This window comes from Nyctereutes procyonoides, unplaced genomic scaffold, assembly GCF_905146905.1.
Source record: "Nyctereutes procyonoides isolate TBG_1078 unplaced genomic scaffold, NYPRO_anot_genome, whole genome shotgun sequence".
NCBI lineage: Eukaryota > Metazoa > Chordata > Mammalia > Carnivora > Canidae > Nyctereutes > Nyctereutes procyonoides.
This window is the reverse complement of record NW_026575126.1, coordinates 40,967,771-40,985,634: the sequence shown is the minus strand read 5'-3', so window position 1 is coordinate 40,985,634 and position 17,864 is coordinate 40,967,771. Positions and strand designations below refer to the sequence as shown.

The window sequence follows — 17,864 nt, the reverse complement described above, 5'->3', positions numbered from 1 at the left end:
TGCTCACGATGCATGCCAGGACTGCCAGGGCCCCCCGCCCCTAAGTGTGCGCCCGTCCAACGCGGAGGCCCGGCGCAGACCCCGCGGACCACCGCCCGCTGGCGCCGCCGGCCGGGGCCGCATCCCGACACACCTCCCTGCGCCCCCCGGCCGGCCGCGGCGCGGGACTACATCTCCCAGCATGCCCCCGCGGCCCCGAGCCAGGCGAGGCTCGGTGAGTCAGAGCCGCACAGTAAATATTTGTATTAGCCGGAGCCGGCTCGCTAATGGTGGACGCGTGAGGCGGAGGAGCGCGGCGGCGGGAGGCAGCGGGCATCGCGGCGGCGGCGCCATGTCCGTGAACATGGACGAGCTCAAGCACCAGGTCATGATCAACCAGTTCGTGCTGACGGCGGGCTGCGCGGCCGACCAGGCGAAGCAGCTGCTGCAGGCGGCCCACTGGCAGTTCGAGGTGCGCGGCCGCGCCGGGCCGGGGCCGGGGCCGGGGCCGGGGTCGGGGCCGGGGTCCGTGCCGCCCGCCGCGCGTGTGCGGGCCGGTGTGGACACGTGCCGGGCGCCCTCGGCCCGGGGTCCCCGCGCGCACACGCGGCTTGCGGGGCCGGCCGGGCGTCTACGCGGCCCCCGGAAACGCCGCCTGCGCGGGGTGGGCGGGAGGGGCGCCCCGAATCCCCGCCCCCCGCCCGCTCTCCCCGCGGCCGGGATGCGCGGACCCCCCCGCCCCGCTTTTGTTCGGGTAACGGCCAGGGTGGGGCGGCGCCGCGGCCCGGACGGACAGCCTGCGGGCGGGCGGCCGGAAGGAGGACGCCCGGGGCCGCCCCCGCCTCGGGAGCCGGGGCCGGCGGAGGGCAGCCCGGCGGCGCCTGTGTCCACGTACATGTGCACTTGTATTTACGCACGCGCCACGCTACGTGTGGGCATGTTGGCGTGTGTGTAAACACGCAGTCCACCCGCGCGGGTGCGGGCCGAGCGTGTCCCCCGGACGCACGCGTCGCCGTTCTGCAGATGGGGCCCACGCGGGTACACACCCGGGTGTACGGCTGTGTGTGGGAGCCCCGCGCTCCCGCTACGGCCGTGCGTCTGTGCACCCCGCCCCAGAGGCGTGCCCGGCTGGCGCCTCCGGTGCTGGCGGGGGAATCTGCCTGCACGGTGCGCGGTACGCGGTGCAGGGTGGCGTTCACACGGGCGGGAGGTGCGGCCGCCGCGGTCAGGACCCCACCCACTGGGCCTCCCTGACCCGTAGGCCACTAGTGCCCACAGCCTGTGCTGCCAAGCGGCCACCTGGCTTTGCCCAGCTCAACTGCCCCAGAAATAACCCAGGGTGGCATCTAGGGAAGAGGCCAGAGTCCTTGAGCTCCACCCCTCGCAGGTGTAAGGTCACTGCCCCGCCAGGGCCCCGGAGTCTGGTTTCCTGATGGGGAGCCATCCCAGCGAAGGTGTTTGGGCCTGCTGGGGGGGGTTGGCGGGGGAGAGGAGTGAGCCAGGGGCCTCTAGGGCGCAGTTACCGTGACTGGGATGGGGATCAGAATTCCAGCCCAAAGGTTTGGACAGCCTGGGGAAGCAGTGGCCTGCCCAGCCAGGGGGATCTTTGCTCACCAACTTCTACCCAAGCTCTTAGGAGGGCTCGCTGGCCCTACGTGGCCCTCACACCACAACATGGGAGGCTGCTTCCCCCGACCCTCCACCGGCCTCCCCTCCTCCTGGCCTGTTTTCTCTACACCTCCAGTGTGGGAGTTGACCTCTAAAGAGTGAGTGGCCACTCCCACATGCCCCCCCTCCCCAGGGCCTGCAGCCCCACCCTGCAGGAAGCTCCCTAATCAGCCTGTTTGTCTCAAGGGCTAGATGTAGCAAAACTTGTAAAACCACATTCATGGCCGTTTGCTTGAGTCCCGCATCTGCATGCATGGCTCCCTCCCAGCCTGGGCTGGGCAGCCGGTGTCGTGTTGGGTGGGAAGAGCCTAGCCTCTCAGGGCTCTCAGCCTGGCACCTGCTGGGCTGTCTCTCAGTGTGGGTTAGTGTCACTTTGTCATGGGAATTAAAAATGTAGCTTTGAGGATTGAAATACCTGGGGGAAGACTCTGTCCGCAAGAGGGGCAGGAGCTGCCTGCAGACTTAGGGGCTCTGGTGGCCCCCTGGGGTAGGAGCCATACAGCTCTGGGCTCCCTGAGTCTCCGTCTCACATCTGTAAAATGAGGGACATATGGGTACTAGGGAGGTTCACTTAAGGTAAAAATGGAGTGTGAACCCCCAAACCCTAGGTCCTTGTGTGAGAGTGAGTGACTGGTTCCTCAGGGCTGCCCTGCCCTCTGTGGCCTCCGTCCCCCACCCCCCAAGGCTCACAATATACAGGTTGAGGGTTGACCCAGCCAAAGGCCGAGTTTTTGGGTCAGAGCTCTGTGATTCAGGTGTTAATGAGGACAGGGCTGCAGGGGAAGGGGGGCCTGTGTGTTTTAAGTGGTGGTGCTTTAAGGCAGCAGAAGGTGCTCACTGGGGTGCTCATTCAGGTGGCCTTTGGATCTGCACTTGGGAAGGAACGGTTTGGGTGTGTCCCCTGGGGCTCCCAGGTGGGAGGGAGTCCTGAGGAGTTACTTAGACTAGCACCCACCCCACCACATTCCCACACCCATTCAGGGACACTGGGGTAGGGCATCTCCAGCAGGAAATTCCCAGAAAAATTCATTTGAATGTAAAAAAAATAACAAAATCCCAGGGCAAGCTCTGGGAGCCAGTGTGGGTGTCTGTGCTGGGGGCAGGGTGGGGAGTGGGGGAGGGATTGGGCAGGGAGCCTAAAGGGATGGCAGTGGAGGGGGCCGGGGCCAGGGCCTGGCAGGGCCAGCAGACCCTTCACACACTCTCACCCAGCACTTTCGCAAGAGCAGCTGGCTCCCTTACTTTCCTCAGCACCCTTCCTGTAGCCTCCTTGCCAGGACAGACCAGATGCAGCCCCTCCCTGGCTCCCCGAGCCCCCTCTTGCCGGTCCCCCCGGGGCCTCCAGACCAGCTTGTCTGACACGGGCCTTCTCAGCACCCTGGGTGCAGACCCCTTCCATCCTCCTCCCGCTCTGTACCTTAGGGACATTCCGGGGGAGGCTTGGGTGAGTGGGGCACCCAGTGCCAGACCCAGACCATCCTTCTTAGTTCTGGCTCTCCCAGCTGGAGCGTGGATCTTAGGTTATCCCGGCAAGGGATGGGTATCTGGAAACCACTGAGGCCCTTCCCTGGCAGGCCCCTGTGGCAAGCCAGGGAGGGGGGCAGGCGGGTCACAGACTTAGCATCTGGGAGTCTTTGCTGTGCCCTGGCTCATGGAGGAGGAAATTGAGGCTCGGGGAATTGCCACCCATGGAGTTGGTGACAGTCCCGCTAGGATCTCAATCAGAGGCTGGCATCTGCTAAAGGCCTTTCCCTGTGAGAGCAGGAGAGGGTGCTGCCTGTCGCCTCCTGATGTCACGGTGACTGCATCAGGTGTGTGCGGTCTGGAGGCAGGCAGCTTTGTGAGCGGCTTTACCACCCTCCACACCTGCCCGGGAGTCTGGTGCCTCCTTAAGGGGTGGCAGGCGTCAAGGGGCACGTCCAGGGGCATGCTGCCTCCACTCCCTTCTCCCACTCGTAGCCAGGCCCAGGGCCTCATTGAGCCCCAGAGACTCTGGAAACAAGGGAGGCCCTGGGCCCCAGGGGGCCTGAGGGTAATGACATCTGGCCTTCTTTCCACAGACAGCCCTCAGCGCCTTTTTCCAGGAGACCAACATCCCCTACAGCCATCACCACCACCAGATGGTAAGTGTCCCTGCAGCCCCCCGGGGCAGCTCTAGGGGGCACTCCCGGTTCAGAGGTTCGGGTGGGGGGGGCAGCCGGGCTCCCCGGAGGGAGGAAGCCCAGTGGCTCTGTGCAGCAGGGGCGGGGCCTGGGGGGGGTCCTCCTGGGACACTGCCCGTGGGTGTGCTGGGCCCGACCGTCGCAGCTGGCCTATCCTCCGGGAGCCCCAGCTAGTGGACTGTCTGTGTCTGGAGCCAGGGTGCAGCCGGGAAGAAGAACAGAAGCTTCCGTCCTGGGAGGCAGCAGGAGGCGGGGCCCTCCCGGAAAGGGGGCTCACCCCCCCTCTCTGTTTCCCCCCCCACAGATGTGCACTCCTGCCAACACCCCCGCCACGCCCCCCAACTTCCCTGATGCCCTCACCATGTTTTCCCGTCTCAAGGCTTCCGAGAGCTTCCATGGTGGCGGCAGTGGCAGCCCCATGGCCACCACGGCCACATCCCCCCCACCGCACTTCCCCCACGCCGCCACCGCCAGCTTCGCCACCCCGAGCTGGCCCGCTGCCTCGCCCCCGGGGGGCCCGCAGCACCACCAGCCGCAGCAGCCGCCCCTGTGGACTCCGGCACCCCCCTCCCCGGTGTCAGACTGGCCACCCTTGGCCCCCCAACAGGCCGCTTCAGAACCGAGGGCCCACCCTGCAATGGAGGCTGAGAGATAAGGGAGGCCCCTCCCCCCCTCCCGGAGGCCAGGACCCTGTGGGGCGGGGGAGAGGATGTCTCCGCGGGCCCCCTTCACCCTCTGTCTGCACCCCTGTTCCCCGGAGCCCTGGAGGGGAGAGACTGGACCCTGGTGCCAGCACACAGGCTGCCCGCGCGCTAACGTGGAAGCGCAGGCCCGGGGCACCCGCCGTGCATGGATTTGGTTCAGAGTCGTCTTGGTGCTGGTGGACAGAACTTCAGAGAACAAGCAGCCTTCCCCAGAGGACTTGCTCGCCCTGCCCCACCCCAGGGGGCTCCGGAGGAGAATCGCCACAGCAGCGGAGACTTGGCTGGCTCCTGCCTTGGAGCTCCTTGGGGGCCCTCAGGCCTAGATCCCCACCCTCGGGAATGCAGAGCCTTCTCCGCATGTGTGTGTGTAGCTGTGTCTGTATTTATATGTATGTCGCTCTTCAAGAAGCAACCTAGTTCATGGGGCAGCTGGACTTTGCATGTTAGAGTGTGCCCCCAAGCCCCTTGCCCTCCACCCCTCTCCCCAGGGCCCTGTCCCTCTCTCCTACCCCCTTGTCAGCCAGCCTCGCTGTTCCCTGCAGAGAAAAGAATTGTGGGAAACTCCAGGACTCTTCCCACCCATCCCCCAGCGCCTGCCTGCTGGGGCTGCCTGCATGCCTCCCCCAGAGCCCAGGGGTACCTCACACCCTTTCCCTTCCCCCTTTTAACAAAAGAGAAGAAAGAGTTCAAACCACCACCAGGCTCTGTGGTCTTGCCTCGCATCCTGAGCTTTGCTGCCAGCTGGCTCCATGGGGAGAGGCAGGGCACCCCCCAGTCCCACCTGGCTCCACACTACACTGCTTCTGTGTGCTGCTGTCTTTTCAACCACAACATGGCTCTGGAATCTTCCTGCCCATCCAAGGCTCTACCCGTGAAGTTAGTTTCTGGCCCGTGTTCCCAGAATCCCTCACTCCTGCCCATGCTTCCCCCCGTCCACCTGGACTGATCCTGACCTTCAGGGCTAACAGTTGCCTTCAGTTTGCTAGGACCTTTCTTTGTGTCTTAGGGTCCCCATGGCTGGCTGCAGGCTGGACTCCCCAAGCCCAGCCTCCCAACAAACACGCCCGGTTGAGCAGGGCCCTCCCCCAGGGAGGCACAGATAGCCCGCCTCTGTGCAGAGCCAGCGAGGGCTCATGACAGGAACAGGACGAGCCCAGGGCAGAGTCCAACCTGTGGCTCAAGCCTTTGGTCACTAAGGAGACTGGCAACCCAGGGGCGATAAGACCCTGGGCTGCTCCCGACCTGGGCTGGGGCAGACACCTGCTCTCACCCCAAGGGAGGAGCCAGGGGTGCTCCACTCTGAGTCCCCTCCCCTTGGCTGCCCTTGATGGGGAAGGGGCTTCCTGTGGCAGTCTCAGCCTTGTACCCCTTGTGAGGGGCTGAGCTTTGGAGAAGGGGGGAGGCCAAGGTCTCGGCCCAACCCTCAGAACCAGCAGACCTGACAGGAGCCCACCCGGGCACCCAGCCCATCAGTCAGCACCTTGATCTTTTGCAGGTGGTGCCTGGATCAGAGAGTTTCTTGTTTCAGAAGGTCTGCTTAATGTGTCTGCGCTCCCCACAGGCAGCCGTGCCCTTGCTCCTAGGGATGGGGCCTTCTGACGAGGATACTCCAGTGGTGTTGGGCACCCGGGCCGTTACCTGGCTTCCCCAGCTCAGTCTCCACCCTGCTGGACCCTGCATGGCTCCGGGGGCCACTCTGCTCTCTGGCTATTACTGAAGACCCCCCTGCCAGGCCCCTGCTGCAGCTGCTGCTTCTGGAATTGTGTGCTCACCTTGAAATCCCCCTTCTAGTGGCCTCCCCGAGGAGGTCCAGAGGGGGAGCACAGCCCTGTGTGTGCTCCTCATGGAGAGGGGAGGGAGTGAAGAGGGGCAGGGTAAGGGGGAGGGTATCTTGGGCCTCCTGACTCTTCACCACAGTCTTCTGATGGGAGAAAATGCTGAGGTAACTGCCACACAGCCCCGTCAAGGGGCAGGAGAGATGCAGAGGCAAGTATGCGGGGGGCGGTTATCTGCCCTGTAGGGGTGCATGTGCCTGGGCTATCCCAGGGAGCCCATGCCTGGGATGGCTGTATGTGTCAGAGACTGGAGACTACCATCGAGAATCTGCACTCGTGGAGAATGAGGCTCACCCCTGGGCAGACCACTGGGTGGCCTGTAAATGAACCACAGTCTTGCTACTCAGGCATTTGTCAGAGGGGCAGGTCCTCAAGCTCCACATTGAGCAGTGTTCCTGCACAACATCTCTGCTGAGTGCTGATCTGATGGGGGTGAGGTGCATTTCTGTTTCCAGGGGGCCACCGGGCTGGCTTGGAAGTGTCAGGTGGTCACATCAGGCTGGAAGGACTTGGGGTTCCTATAGGTCCTGGTTTTCTAGCCTGGGCACTGGACATTTGAAGCTGGATTACTGTCTGCTGTGGGGAGTCCTATGCACTGTGGGATGTCGGCCAGCCTCCTGGCCTTCCCACGAGATGCCAGTGCATCCCCTAGTTGTGACAATGGAAAGTATCTGGACATGGCAAAATGTCCTCTAAACCCGGGGTTCCCATAGTTGGCTGCACAGTAGAGCCCCCAGGGAGCTCCGTAAAAAGACAAACCACAGACTCCCAGATCCCACAGCATCAGAGTCCCTGGGGAGAAGCCTTGATGGTATTATTTTGAACGTCCCCCAGGATATTGGTGGATCATTAAAATAAAAACCACTTAATCATTTACCTTGAAGGGTAAACAAGAGAATATCAACTGTATGTCAAAGCTGTTGCGCAAACAGCTCCCAAGTGATTGTGATTCAAGACCCCCTAACCTGTAGAGTATAAAGGACCCCTGGGTGCTTGAGGCAACTGCTCTGGAGGAGGGCGCAGGAATCGGGCTTTTCATCAGTGCCCCAAGCAAGGTGGGAACCAGAGCAAGAGGGGTAGAGGGCAGGGCTGGGGCCTCCTAGTACTTTCCAGCAAATGCAGAGGCCCTGCCTGGTGTGCTGGAAGCCCCTGGTCTGCGCATCTCACCAGCAAGGGAAAGGCTGCAGAAGCGGGCCAGGTGAACTGGAGGGGAAGCCAGAGGTGAGAACGGAACCTGGAACCTTCCTCCACTTCTCTAAGATCAGGAGCAAAGCTGAAGGAGTCCATAACTGTTACACGTTCAAATGTAAACTGGCTGGAAAGCAAAGGTGCTGGTGCATGAACAGAAGGGAACAGACCCAGCTGTCTTCTGCTGTCCTTCATCGCGCCTCCTGGGAGCTGCCCCAGCAGCACACATGGGAAACTGGCTTGGTTACCTCAAAGCCCAGCCTCTTCTGGGCACGGTCACCCCTACCTACCTGCCAGACTGCAGCTCAAATGACTGTTTCCAAAGTTCTGTTATAAAAACCTTCGCATTCATGACACTGCTTGGAAGGATGATTGGAGCTCCAACAGTCTCCTTTCTGAAGAGCGGATGTGGCAGCCCATGGGGTGAAGGTCTGGCCACCCCAGGTGACAGGCAGTGGGGGTTTCTTTCCAGTCTGCCGTGAAAGCACCTGGGCGCACTAACTTAGGGGTCTGCTGCTTGGCTTCCGTGATGTTCCATGTCTTTCTGAATGGCCTGCCAATACGTTAAAGTTGGGAGAGTTTGCACCAAAAGTCTCGCTTCTGGCTTCTCTTGGACATTCATGAACCAGATGGCCCAGGTTCCTTCCAGGCCGTAACTGGCTGAAGCCGACTGTCAGTAACTGGCTGAAGCCGACTGTCACAGTGGGGACGCAGCCAGCCTGCCCCTGGTCGGCCAACCCACTCCAGTGGCCACAGACGTGTGTCGGGTTCCTGTCTCCTAATTGGTTGAAATCTGGAGGGGATCTTGTTTTGCACCAGGAAGAGCTTCCAAAGTGAAAGGCCTGCGGGGGGGGGGGGGGGGGGGGTTGGAGGGACAGCTGGTGGATGAATGGAGACCCTGAAGTGCTTTCTGTGGGCAGGCAGGGCTCCTCCTTCAGACAGCTTCGAGAAGGGAAGTGCTTGTTCTCCCAGATTCTCTCGGATGAAGGGTCCCCAGGGTCCATCCAGGGTTCTCTGAGAACACATTGTGGCTGGCCCCCAAGCCCAGCAGTGGGCGGGGCTGCCTTGGGCCTGGAAGCCTCTGAGGGGCCTTTATAGCAGGACTCATCTGAGGACAGATGAGTGCTTTGAGTCTGGTTGCTTCCCGGGGTCAGTGCTGGGGAGGCCGCCTGGGCTGGACAAAAGGAGATCTTTTGAGGCAAGGCTATTTCCAATTCCTGCGTTTGGAAAGGTCTTCGGTTGCTTAGCCACAGCTTCTGTTTGGGCAACGTACGTGTTTCAAATGAGCCTTAGAATAACTGCACTCCTTTAGGGGAGCCCCAGGATGGCCGAGGCTGTGTCACTGGCTCAGCACAAGGTGCTGGGAGCCTGTTGGCGGGGTTCTGCTCTGCCTTCCAGGGCCACTTCTCGGCTTCTGGGGGGCAACAGCTGCACATGTTGCTGGAATGGTTTTCTGTGGCTCCTGGTGAAGCCATGAGCAAGAGGAGAAGGGGGACTGAGAAGAAAGGCCTTACTTTGGCTCTCTGTGTGTGGTATGTGTTTGGTGGTTCTCTACGCAGACCCCCCAGGACCGGGGATAGTCAGGGGTCCAGCCAGGGAGGCGGGTGTGCGCTGATTTTAGTGTCTGTAAGAGGTCACAGAAAGAGGGACTCTTTCCTCCACTGCCAGTGCCTCAACTTCCCTCTTCTGGTGACTTGTCCTGGGCACTGGCAGTGCATTTTTCCCAGGGCAGATCATCTTGTTTAGGATACACATTGCTGTCATTGGTTGTTTATACCTTAGAGTTAAGGAGTTCACGGTCTTTGAAAGGGAGAAATGGTCAGTGACCCTTTGACCTGTGTTGGTGGGTTGTAGGGCCACGTATGAGGGTGCAGGGGGGTCACCACTCAGCAACTCCATTCCAGCAGCACCTCAAAGCAGGACCCTCTGCTTGGCGAGAGGCGTCTCTCTCCCCTTCCTGCCCAACTCATTTGCGCAGCGCCACACCAGGCCAGGCTGTGCGCCTCCCTCCCCACATGACCGGCTCGTCCCTGTCTGTCCCAGGCAGACGGGGACCTTATTGCCCAACCTGGCACTGCCACTGCCTCCCAGGCCAGGAGCCATGTCCCCCTGACAGAGGAGGAGGCTGGGCCCAGGACCCTGTGAGGTTCCCACTCTGCTGACCCCATCCTCATTCTTTCTGCTCCCCAAGCACCTTTGCCTGCAGGGATGGGGTGGGCTCCCCCTCTGAGACACCTGCCCTCGAAGCTTCCTGCAGGCTCCAGCCTTAGAGAGGCGAGCATTCTCCCTGCAGCTCCCACCTGCCACCAGGCCAAAGGCCAGCCAGCTTATTTCCCCACAACCTCTGAGGGAGACAGGACTGTTGTCCTCTGGCATTGCTCCTGGCTGGCTGCATTGGTGTCCCCACCTTCCGAAACACCAAGGAGCCTGTTGGAATGTGAATGGTTATGAATGGTTATGCGGCGACCCACCTGGACCTCACTCCTTGATGCCTGGGCTACAGGAACCAGCTGAAGCACAGATTCCTTTTGTAAAACTGAGAAATGGCTGGGGAGGCAGCTTTCAGGGGACAGTGGGATGGATAGGAAGGTCTGAGCCTGGGTGTGTGGGGTGCCTGAGGGCCAGGGCCGCAGGGGACAAGCCTGGCACAGGATGCTTTGCCTGAGCCCGGGCCACGCCTCCCTCCCTGCCTGGAAGGCTGGAGAGCCAAGGCCTCCCTGAGCAAACCTGGGCAGGTCACATCACCACCCCTGCCCTCAACCCCCCTGTCTTCCCAGAATGCAGGGCTAGGGCACCTTAGGACTTTTGCCACGACGGAAAATGTAGCAGAGGCAAGGTTTGCTATTGATTCTCTGCTGGGACTCGGCCACGGTGGTTCTGGCCGGTGCCTCCGAGAGACTGACCCTGGGGTGGGGGCCTGAGAAGGGACCAGCAGGTCTCCCCCACCCACGTGGGACAGACAAGACCACCCTCTAAAGAGGGCACCAGGCCAGTCACCCTCACCCACAGTCAAAAAAGTGAAAGATTTTATTCTGGGGAGAAGTTGCCAAAAATACTCATCTGTGTGTGACATGGGGGTGGGTGCAGGGTCTAGGTCGGCCCCAGGAATAGCTTGGCCTCATTTAGACGCAGTCCTTGAAGAAAGAAAAGAGAAGTCAGGGTCTGGAAGTGGGCACAGATAAGGAGCCGGGGAACATTAGGAAGGAGCGGCATGCTGTGTGCCCAGACTGATGGCCGCCAGGCTCGGGCGTCCTGCAGCCCCGGCTCCTCCGTGGGACCCCTGGGCAGCACACCGCCCCCCAACTCCCTTACCCGCTCAGGGGCCCTGGGGTCCTCTGGTGGATGTTGGTGAGAGGGAGAGTCGTGCCCCAAAGCGACACAGAGGGAAGTTTTTTTTACTTTGTGTAATGCGGTAGACATGTCAGAAGTACAGAGGCACAGAGGGCACAGAGAGCCGGGGAGCGGAAAGGAGGAGGGAGAGGAGTCGGGAGGGAGAAGGAAGGATGAGCTGCCTGAGGGGGGGTTCAAGCCCTGTGCACAGTGGCAGAGGCAGGTGCGCAGTCTGCGCTCCGGAGCTGCCCGCTAACCCGCCAGTGGGACACTGTGGCCTGGTCTGTGTGGCTTCCACTGAGTGTACGGGCCGTTAGCACGGGGCCCAGGACGTCAGGCCTGTGCGATTCCGGCCCTCGGTGGGAGAGAGCAGTCCCAGAATATTCCAGGGCCGCTGCTCTAAGCTCCTCACGGACTGGCCAGAAAGTAAATATAAACAGGTTTTAAAAATATCCAATTCATAACCGTAATTACTGGTGGGAATAATCAACATGAAATAAAAAAAAGGATGCACTCAGTAAAACTTGGTTCCCGTGAGAAACTTGGTCTTGTTAGAAATAATAGCCCCCAACGAAAACGTGCACGGGCAGTAGCTGTAATTGGAACAGACTCTGATGGAGCCATTTCAGCAAAATAAAAAGGAAAGTGACTGTATTTAAAAGCACGTTAGCTGGTGTGTTGAAAACTGGTCAAGAAATTATGTTGGCTTACTGGAAAATTCAATCTAGAAAGCTGTGTTCTCCACGAAGTGTAGGATAAGGAGGATTGTATTGTGTGGACTTCTATGCATAGAGTTAAAATGGCCAGTGGGTCAAAAGGAGTCCCTTATGGAGGCTCCCAGGCCAGGCTCAGAGCCAGGCTCTTCGGGCAGGGAAGGGGAGGGGAGGTAGGGGTGCGGCGCGCGGGGCTCACGGATTGGTGGGCTCCTCGGAGGGCTGCATGCTGGCTCAGGGCCGTGGGTGCCGGACGGGCCCTGGAGCCTGCTGGGCGGCCCGCAGGGAGGGTGTCAGTGGCGGGAGCAGTGGCAGGGGCAGCAGCGACGGAGGCCGAGCTGGCATCGTAGGCAGGGGGCCCGGGGCAGCCGAGCGCACACTGCTGTGGGGGTGCAGGGCTGGGAGGGGCAGGAGAGTCGTGATGTCCCAGGAGCATTCCCAGGGGTGGGGGTGAGGCTGGCCTGATGGGATCATGCCCGATAAAGAAACGAGAAGCCACGACATGGCTCACCCAGTCCCAGGCACCCTAAGCCTCCCCGGGGTGGGGCGGTTTGACCCCGGATAAATGACACCAGGACAGATGCTGCCCTGGCCATGGACTTGGAGCCGAGGATCAGGGTTGCTGTGCCTCAGCTCCACGCCTAAGCCGGGGGAGCCGTGCCCACCTCCCGAGCTTGGCTGAGGGCCGCAGGGGAAGACGAGGGAGCTGTTGGGCACGCACGATGCTGGTGCAGGGGAGAGGCTTCAGGGGAGCCCCCACGGCCTGGCTCATGGGGCCCCAGCAGAGAGGCCCAGGACCACGAACGGGCTCCTTATCCCACCCTGGCAGCTAGCTAGAGACCCGCGGGCCCTGGGACGGCCTGGGCAGGAAGCCCCGTGGAAGGTCAGCTACGAGCCCAGGAGGGCTGCAGGCCACGGCCAGGAGCTGGGTGTGTGTGTGGGGGTACCCATGGGGCCTTCCTGTGCCCTGGCGAGGCAGGACAGGGGAGAGAGGCCTGAGGTGGGGCAGCGATCCCCGGGCTGGGCTGGGATTGGGAGGGCTGGTACTCACGCGGGTAGATGGCACTATATAAGCTACTGGAGCTTTCCCGCTCGTAGGGGTTCCGAGCTGGGGGGTGCGGAACCTTCACAGCTGAAAAGGAAGAGGCAGGACCAGGTGAGTGTCCTGCGGAGCCCCCCCCACGCCTGCCCCATAGTTTCCCAGGCCTGCCCGCCTCCCCCACACACCTGCCCCTCAGCCTTTGGGGAACACCCCTCCTCACACCTCCTGGGGTCTAGAGTTTCTCGGGCCATAGACGTTCCCACTGGGTCCAGGTGGCCGCGGTGTCTCCACCCCCACCTTCCTGTCCCTCATCATGTGCGTGTGTGAATTTTTTTTTTTGAGATAAAATTCACAAGCCACATTAACCATTTATTTAAAAAAAATTTTTAAGTGATCTCTACAATCCCAAGATCAAGAGTCACATGCTCCACCAACTGAGCCAGCCGGGCGCCACACGAAATAACCATTTGAAGCCAGCACTTGAGTGACATTAAGTTCATTCCCAGTGGTGTGCAACCACTGCCTCTGCTAGTTCCAGAACAGCCCGCGCCCCACAAAGGAAACCGGGTGCTCACAAGGCACTCACTCCCTTTGCTGCCTCCCCCAGGCCCTGGCGGCCAGGAGTCTGCTTCTTGTCCCAGCCCTATGCCTGTTCCCAACCGACAGACCCACAGACCGGGGATCACACAATATTTGGCCTCTTGGGTTCTGGCTCCGTCCTTCACCCAAGGCATCCCTTTCTCGGTGTCCAGTCAAGAATCTCCACAACTGGCCGCCCAGACCAAAGGCTGCACCAGAAGAGGTGGGACCATGGGAGTGGGGGAGGCGGTGAGAGTGAGGAAAGATGCAGGGAGGGCCTGGAGGGCCCAGGCCTGGCCCTCAGGACGAGTCACGGGGGCACTGAGCTCCTTCCTGTGAAGGACACCAGACTGTTCCTCTGTCCTTCCCTGGGTGTCCTGACAATTTCTGCTTCGAATGTCCTTTCTTCGAAGAATCCTCAGCTCAATAGGAAACACCTCTCCCCAGCCATTCCCTCCCCCACTCCCATGTTTCATCTTACTGAACTTCTTGTTTATTTATACTTATGATCCTCCATGGGGTAGAAACTCTAAGGGAGCAGTGACTTTATCTTGTCCACATTGAGTCTTCCCAGTGGTATCTAAGAGACCCCTGGCACCAGTAAGGGCTCGGGAACAACCAGCTGAATGACCAGGGCCAGGTGGCAGCAGGGTGTGTTGTGTGGATCTCCCTTTTATGGACAAACTCACTGTTCCAGCTGCAGGAGCAAAGGGAGCCACGAGCCTCCACCTGTTAGCCCCTCAGGGGTTGTTAGCAGCTCTGGTCACTGAGGGGGCCCAGGGCCTGGCTCAGGGCAGTGCAGCGCAGCATTTGTTCAGAAGCTCCCCATCGGGCTGGCCTGGACCTTCTCCGGTCTGCTTATTATCTGAGGGTCTCTGCTTGCTCCCCCTCCCCCATCCCTCTGCTAACCACCCCCACCACCAAACCCAAACTACTCTCATTCCTCACTCAAGGTCTGCATCAGCTGTTCCTTTAGCCTGAACTAACCCCAGTGTGCTTTGTGGGTTCTGCGTACAGCAAATGTCCAGTTCAGGGGTACTCTCTGGCCCCCTGCTCTGACCCCCCACTTGGAACCTGGATCCCTCCACAGATCTGAGGCAGGACCAGCCAACCTGCTGACCAGTGAGACTGTCACACTGCTTCCCTTCCAGGTGAAGGACAGGGGACCAGGGCCCAGTTTCAAAATTGAGACTCAGTGAGGCTTGGAAACCCAGCTCTGACCTAGCACCCCCCTTGAGGTCCCGCTGATGCCCTGGGCTCTATAGGTCAGAGCCTGAACTCACCACCTGACCCCCACACCCGCTCCTCCTGGACCCTCCCAACTTCCCAACTCTGGGACAGCCAGAAGCTGAGGAGTGGGGAGGCTCTCAAGAGGAGGGGACCCTAAGCTCCGGCAGATGAGAAAGGTTCTCCAGGGCTTCGGGGCAGGCACACAACCTGGGCAGAGGCCCACGAGTGGGAGACAGCCGGGCTCACTGAGAGACGAGCAAACAGTTCTGAGACGCTAGAGGGAGGGGCAGAGGGGGGACAGGGAGCCCCCTCCAGATTGGCCGAGGAGCCTGGACTCTGATAGCAATGCCCCTGAAATGTGCCCGTCTTAATCCCCAAAACCTGTCACTGTGTCACCTGACTTGGCAGAGGGGGCTTTGCAGATGGCGTCAAGTTAAGGAGCCCGAGACAGAGAGGATCCTGAAGTATCTAGATGGCCCAACGTAATCGCAAGGCTCTGGAGGGAGGCCAGAGGGTGAGAGTCAGAGGAGGGGAGGGGAGCACGGAAGAGAGGCTGGAGGAGCACATCTTGAGATAGAGGAAGGGGCCGTGAGACCAGGAACGCAGCAGGCCCCTGGCAGGTGGAAACGGGGCAGAAACAGAGTCTCCCCAGGGCCTCAGAGGGAACCGGCCCTGCTGACACCTTGATTTTAGCCCTTGTAAGACTCATTTCAGATTTCTGACCTCCAGAACTAAGATAAAATAAATTTGGGTTAAGCCACTGGGTTTGCGGAAACTGGTTACAGCAGCCATAGGGAACTCATACTGACGGTTCTGAGCTGGGGAGCGGCCGGGTCACAGGGTCGTGGTGCGTGTTTTAGGTGAGGAGGTTTGAGGCTGGCACCCCGCCCCTGCCGCCGCCTCCTCTGTCCTCCCTGATCCTGCCTGAACTTAGCCTTCCTTCCAGGGCACTCCTCTGAAAGTCCAGCCTGCTGACCACCAGCCTCAGTGCGTCCACCCCCCTCCTGTGGGGGCACCGGTGTTCCTCTGCCCTGGCCTGAGCTCCTGACTCAGTGCAAGCGTCTGGAGGGCACAGGCCGGCCAGGTGCCCCTCAGTGTCTCCTGTGGCTTGGCAAAGGGCTGAGTGAGTACAGGGCAGGGCACGTTGGACGGTGATCTGAATGGACGAACACATCCGGGGCCAACCTGGACCTGGGCGGGGCTCACGCTGGCTCGTTTGGGTTTAGATTTTGAGAGTGTTTTGGATTAGAATGTTCTTTTGAGTAAATAAATGAGGGATAAGAGCAATCCTGTTGACAGATCTGACCACAGGCAGATTTCTGATGGATCCCTGATGCCAGTTAGACTTTGGTGCTTGTAGCAGGACAAAGCAGTTGAGGTGCTGTGATTCAGTCCTGCTTTGCTGCATGGGTCTCAGAATGAATGGGCCATGGGGACAGAAGCCCCCCCCCCCAGGTGACAGCCCAGGGGAGGTGGGCAGAGGGCCCTGTCCCATGCATGAGCGGGTAAGGGCCCCTCCACCAAGGGTGCATGCGGCCCTCACCTGCCCGTTTGCAAAATGCCTCAGCATGTTGCTGCCGGCTGAAAAGAGGCAGTGCAGGCAAGAAATCGGGACTCATTAAATATTAGCCACCGTTGTTATTACCCTGCCTGGTGACCCAGCTTTCCCTGAGCCTCCTCCTAACAGCAGCTGCTGCCAGGGGCCGAGCCTTGTCCGGGGGCAGCCATTAATGCCACGTGGGCCAGATCCGTGCTAGAGGACTGCAGGCCTCAGGCGGTGTCCCACCCACTTGGGCCAGGGCAGGGAGCTGCAGAGGGTTGACCAGCGGCCCTCAAAAAGATATGTCCCCAGAACCTATGAACATAACCTTACTTGGACAAAGGGTCTTCTCGGATGTAATTAAGGATCCTGAGATGAGCTCATCCCAGGTTAAGCTGGGCCCTAAACCCAATGACAAGTGTCCTTAAAGGAGACAGAAGAGAAGACCCAAGGGAAAGACCACGGGAAGACAGAGGCGGAGACTGGAGGGACAGGACAACAAGCCAAGGACTGCGTGGTACCGCCACAAGCTGGAAGAGGCAGGAAGGAGCCTTCCCTAGAGCCCCGGGAGTGAGCACAGCCCGGGGACACCTAGATTTTGGACTGCAGGCCTCCGGAACTGTGAGAACATCTGTCGTCTCCAGCTCCCCAGTCTGTGGCCATTTGTTGCGGTCGCGCCAGGACACTAACGTGGGCTCTTTGTCCTTTGACCAGCACCCCAATTAAACAGTCCCCTTTGCTTTCCTTATGTGTCTGGTATTTCGTCCTCAGGTCAATGGGAACAATATGGGGCGAGAACAAATACTGTGGGCAGAACTTAACCCTCTCGCCACCTTGGGGCTCCAGGGTCACCCCCCACCCTGCCATGGGGCAGTGTATGGCTCCCAGCCAGGCAAAACTGAGAATTCCTCTTCCCCGAAGAACATCCCCAAAGGCTGTGCAGAGAAGGTACCCTTCTGGGACCGCTGGCCCACGGCTGGAGCCGAGGCCTTGGGTCCCTGGTAGGAGCCAGCTGGAGTTGGGGTAACAGAGGAACTGATTCCATGTGTCCCCTCCACCCCCCTCACCGACCCAACCCTCACATGCCTGGGACCTAAGACACAGGCCTCCAGGGTCTGTCCACGTCTCTTCATCATGCCCAACCCCTTCCCAACCCCCACCCCACCTTCCTGAGTTCCAGCTGTGCCTGCCTTCCAGCCACCACGGGATCTTTGGACCCGCTATGTCCTCCACCTGGACTGCTCTCTTCCCACCGTACCCAGCTAACCCCTTCCTTCATCAGTCCTTCTCACAATTCTCCTGTCCCCAGCCCAGGATCCCTCTTTTGTGAGGCCACCTGGCACTCCTCCCTAGGCCAGCATCCTTTGTCACCAGGGTCCTGGCCTTGGGTCAGCTATTCACTGCTGTTCTAAACAATAGATCTTAGCCCTCAGGTTATTTGCTTACAGTCTGCTTCTCCCACTCACTGTGGAAACCCGGGGGCCACAGCCCATCTTTCTTTCCCCTGCCCTCTCCCCACCTCCCCAGTGCCTGATGCAGTGCCTGGCATACAGAACCCCATTTTTGCAAATGGCTGTGTCAGGACCCCCCACTCCGGGATGGGGCCAGCTCTGAGCCCTGCCTGCATCCCCCCTACTCCCCAGCAAAGCCAGGGCACCCAGGACAGGGGCTCCCAGGAAGCCCTGACACCTCTCACCTGCCAGCTCCTTCTCAACACTGGTCAGAGGCCGTGGCCCATCCTGGCTGCTCATTCGGCCCTTGTACAGGATCCCATCCACTCCCAGAATGTCCACCTCGGCCTGTTGGATGGCCCAGGCTCAGGTCAGGGAGTGTCCTTGCCTGCCCCTCTCAGACACACAGAGGCCCAGAGGCCCAGCAGACAGAGCACAGCCAC

At 60.4% G+C, this 17,864-nt stretch overlaps 2 protein-coding genes across 2 annotated transcripts in view; one reads left to right on the top strand and one right to left on the bottom strand.

Moving 5' to 3' along the window:
* Positions 1 to 237: 237 nt before the first annotated feature.
* UBALD1 (UBA like domain containing 1) lies at positions 238 to 5,210 on the top strand. The gene is made up of 3 exons (XM_055341270.1): positions 238 to 451; positions 3,708 to 3,770; positions 4,114 to 5,210. Exons 1-3 carry the CDS (start codon positions 332 to 334, stop codon positions 4,462 to 4,464), a joined length of 534 nt encoding a protein of 177 aa, XP_055197245.1. The 5' UTR covers positions 238 to 331; the 3' UTR covers positions 4,465 to 5,210.
* Positions 5,211 to 8,414: 3,204 nt separating this feature from the next.
* The window catches only part of CUNH16orf96 (chromosome unknown C16orf96 homolog), a 44,115-nt gene continuing 34,665 nt past the window's right edge, over positions 8,415 to 17,864 (bottom strand). Inside the window, exons 14-16 of the mRNA XM_055340675.1 lie at positions 17,667 to 17,769; positions 12,631 to 12,711; positions 8,415 to 11,977 (exon numbers count right to left, since the gene is read on the bottom strand). Of these exons, the coding sequence (XP_055196650.1) occupies positions 11,814 to 11,977; positions 12,631 to 12,711; positions 17,667 to 17,769 (348 nt within the window). The 3' untranslated portion in view covers positions 8,415 to 11,813. The remainder of the gene's footprint in view (positions 11,978 to 12,630; positions 12,712 to 17,666; positions 17,770 to 17,864) is intronic.

Excerpts from the sequence above, each read along its gene's own strand:
- UBALD1 (XM_055341270.1), top strand. The coding sequence starts at position 332 with ATGTCCGTGAACATGGACGAGCTCAAGCACCAGGTCATGATCAACCAG. Across the intron at positions 452-3,707 it reads CGGCCCACTGGCAGTTCGAG|ACAGCCCTCAGCGCCTTTTT; the intron begins GTGCGCGGCCGC and ends TTCTTTCCACAG. Across the intron at positions 3,771-4,113 it reads GCCATCACCACCACCAGATG|ATGTGCACTCCTGCCAACAC; the intron begins GTAAGTGTCCCT and ends CCCCCCCCACAG.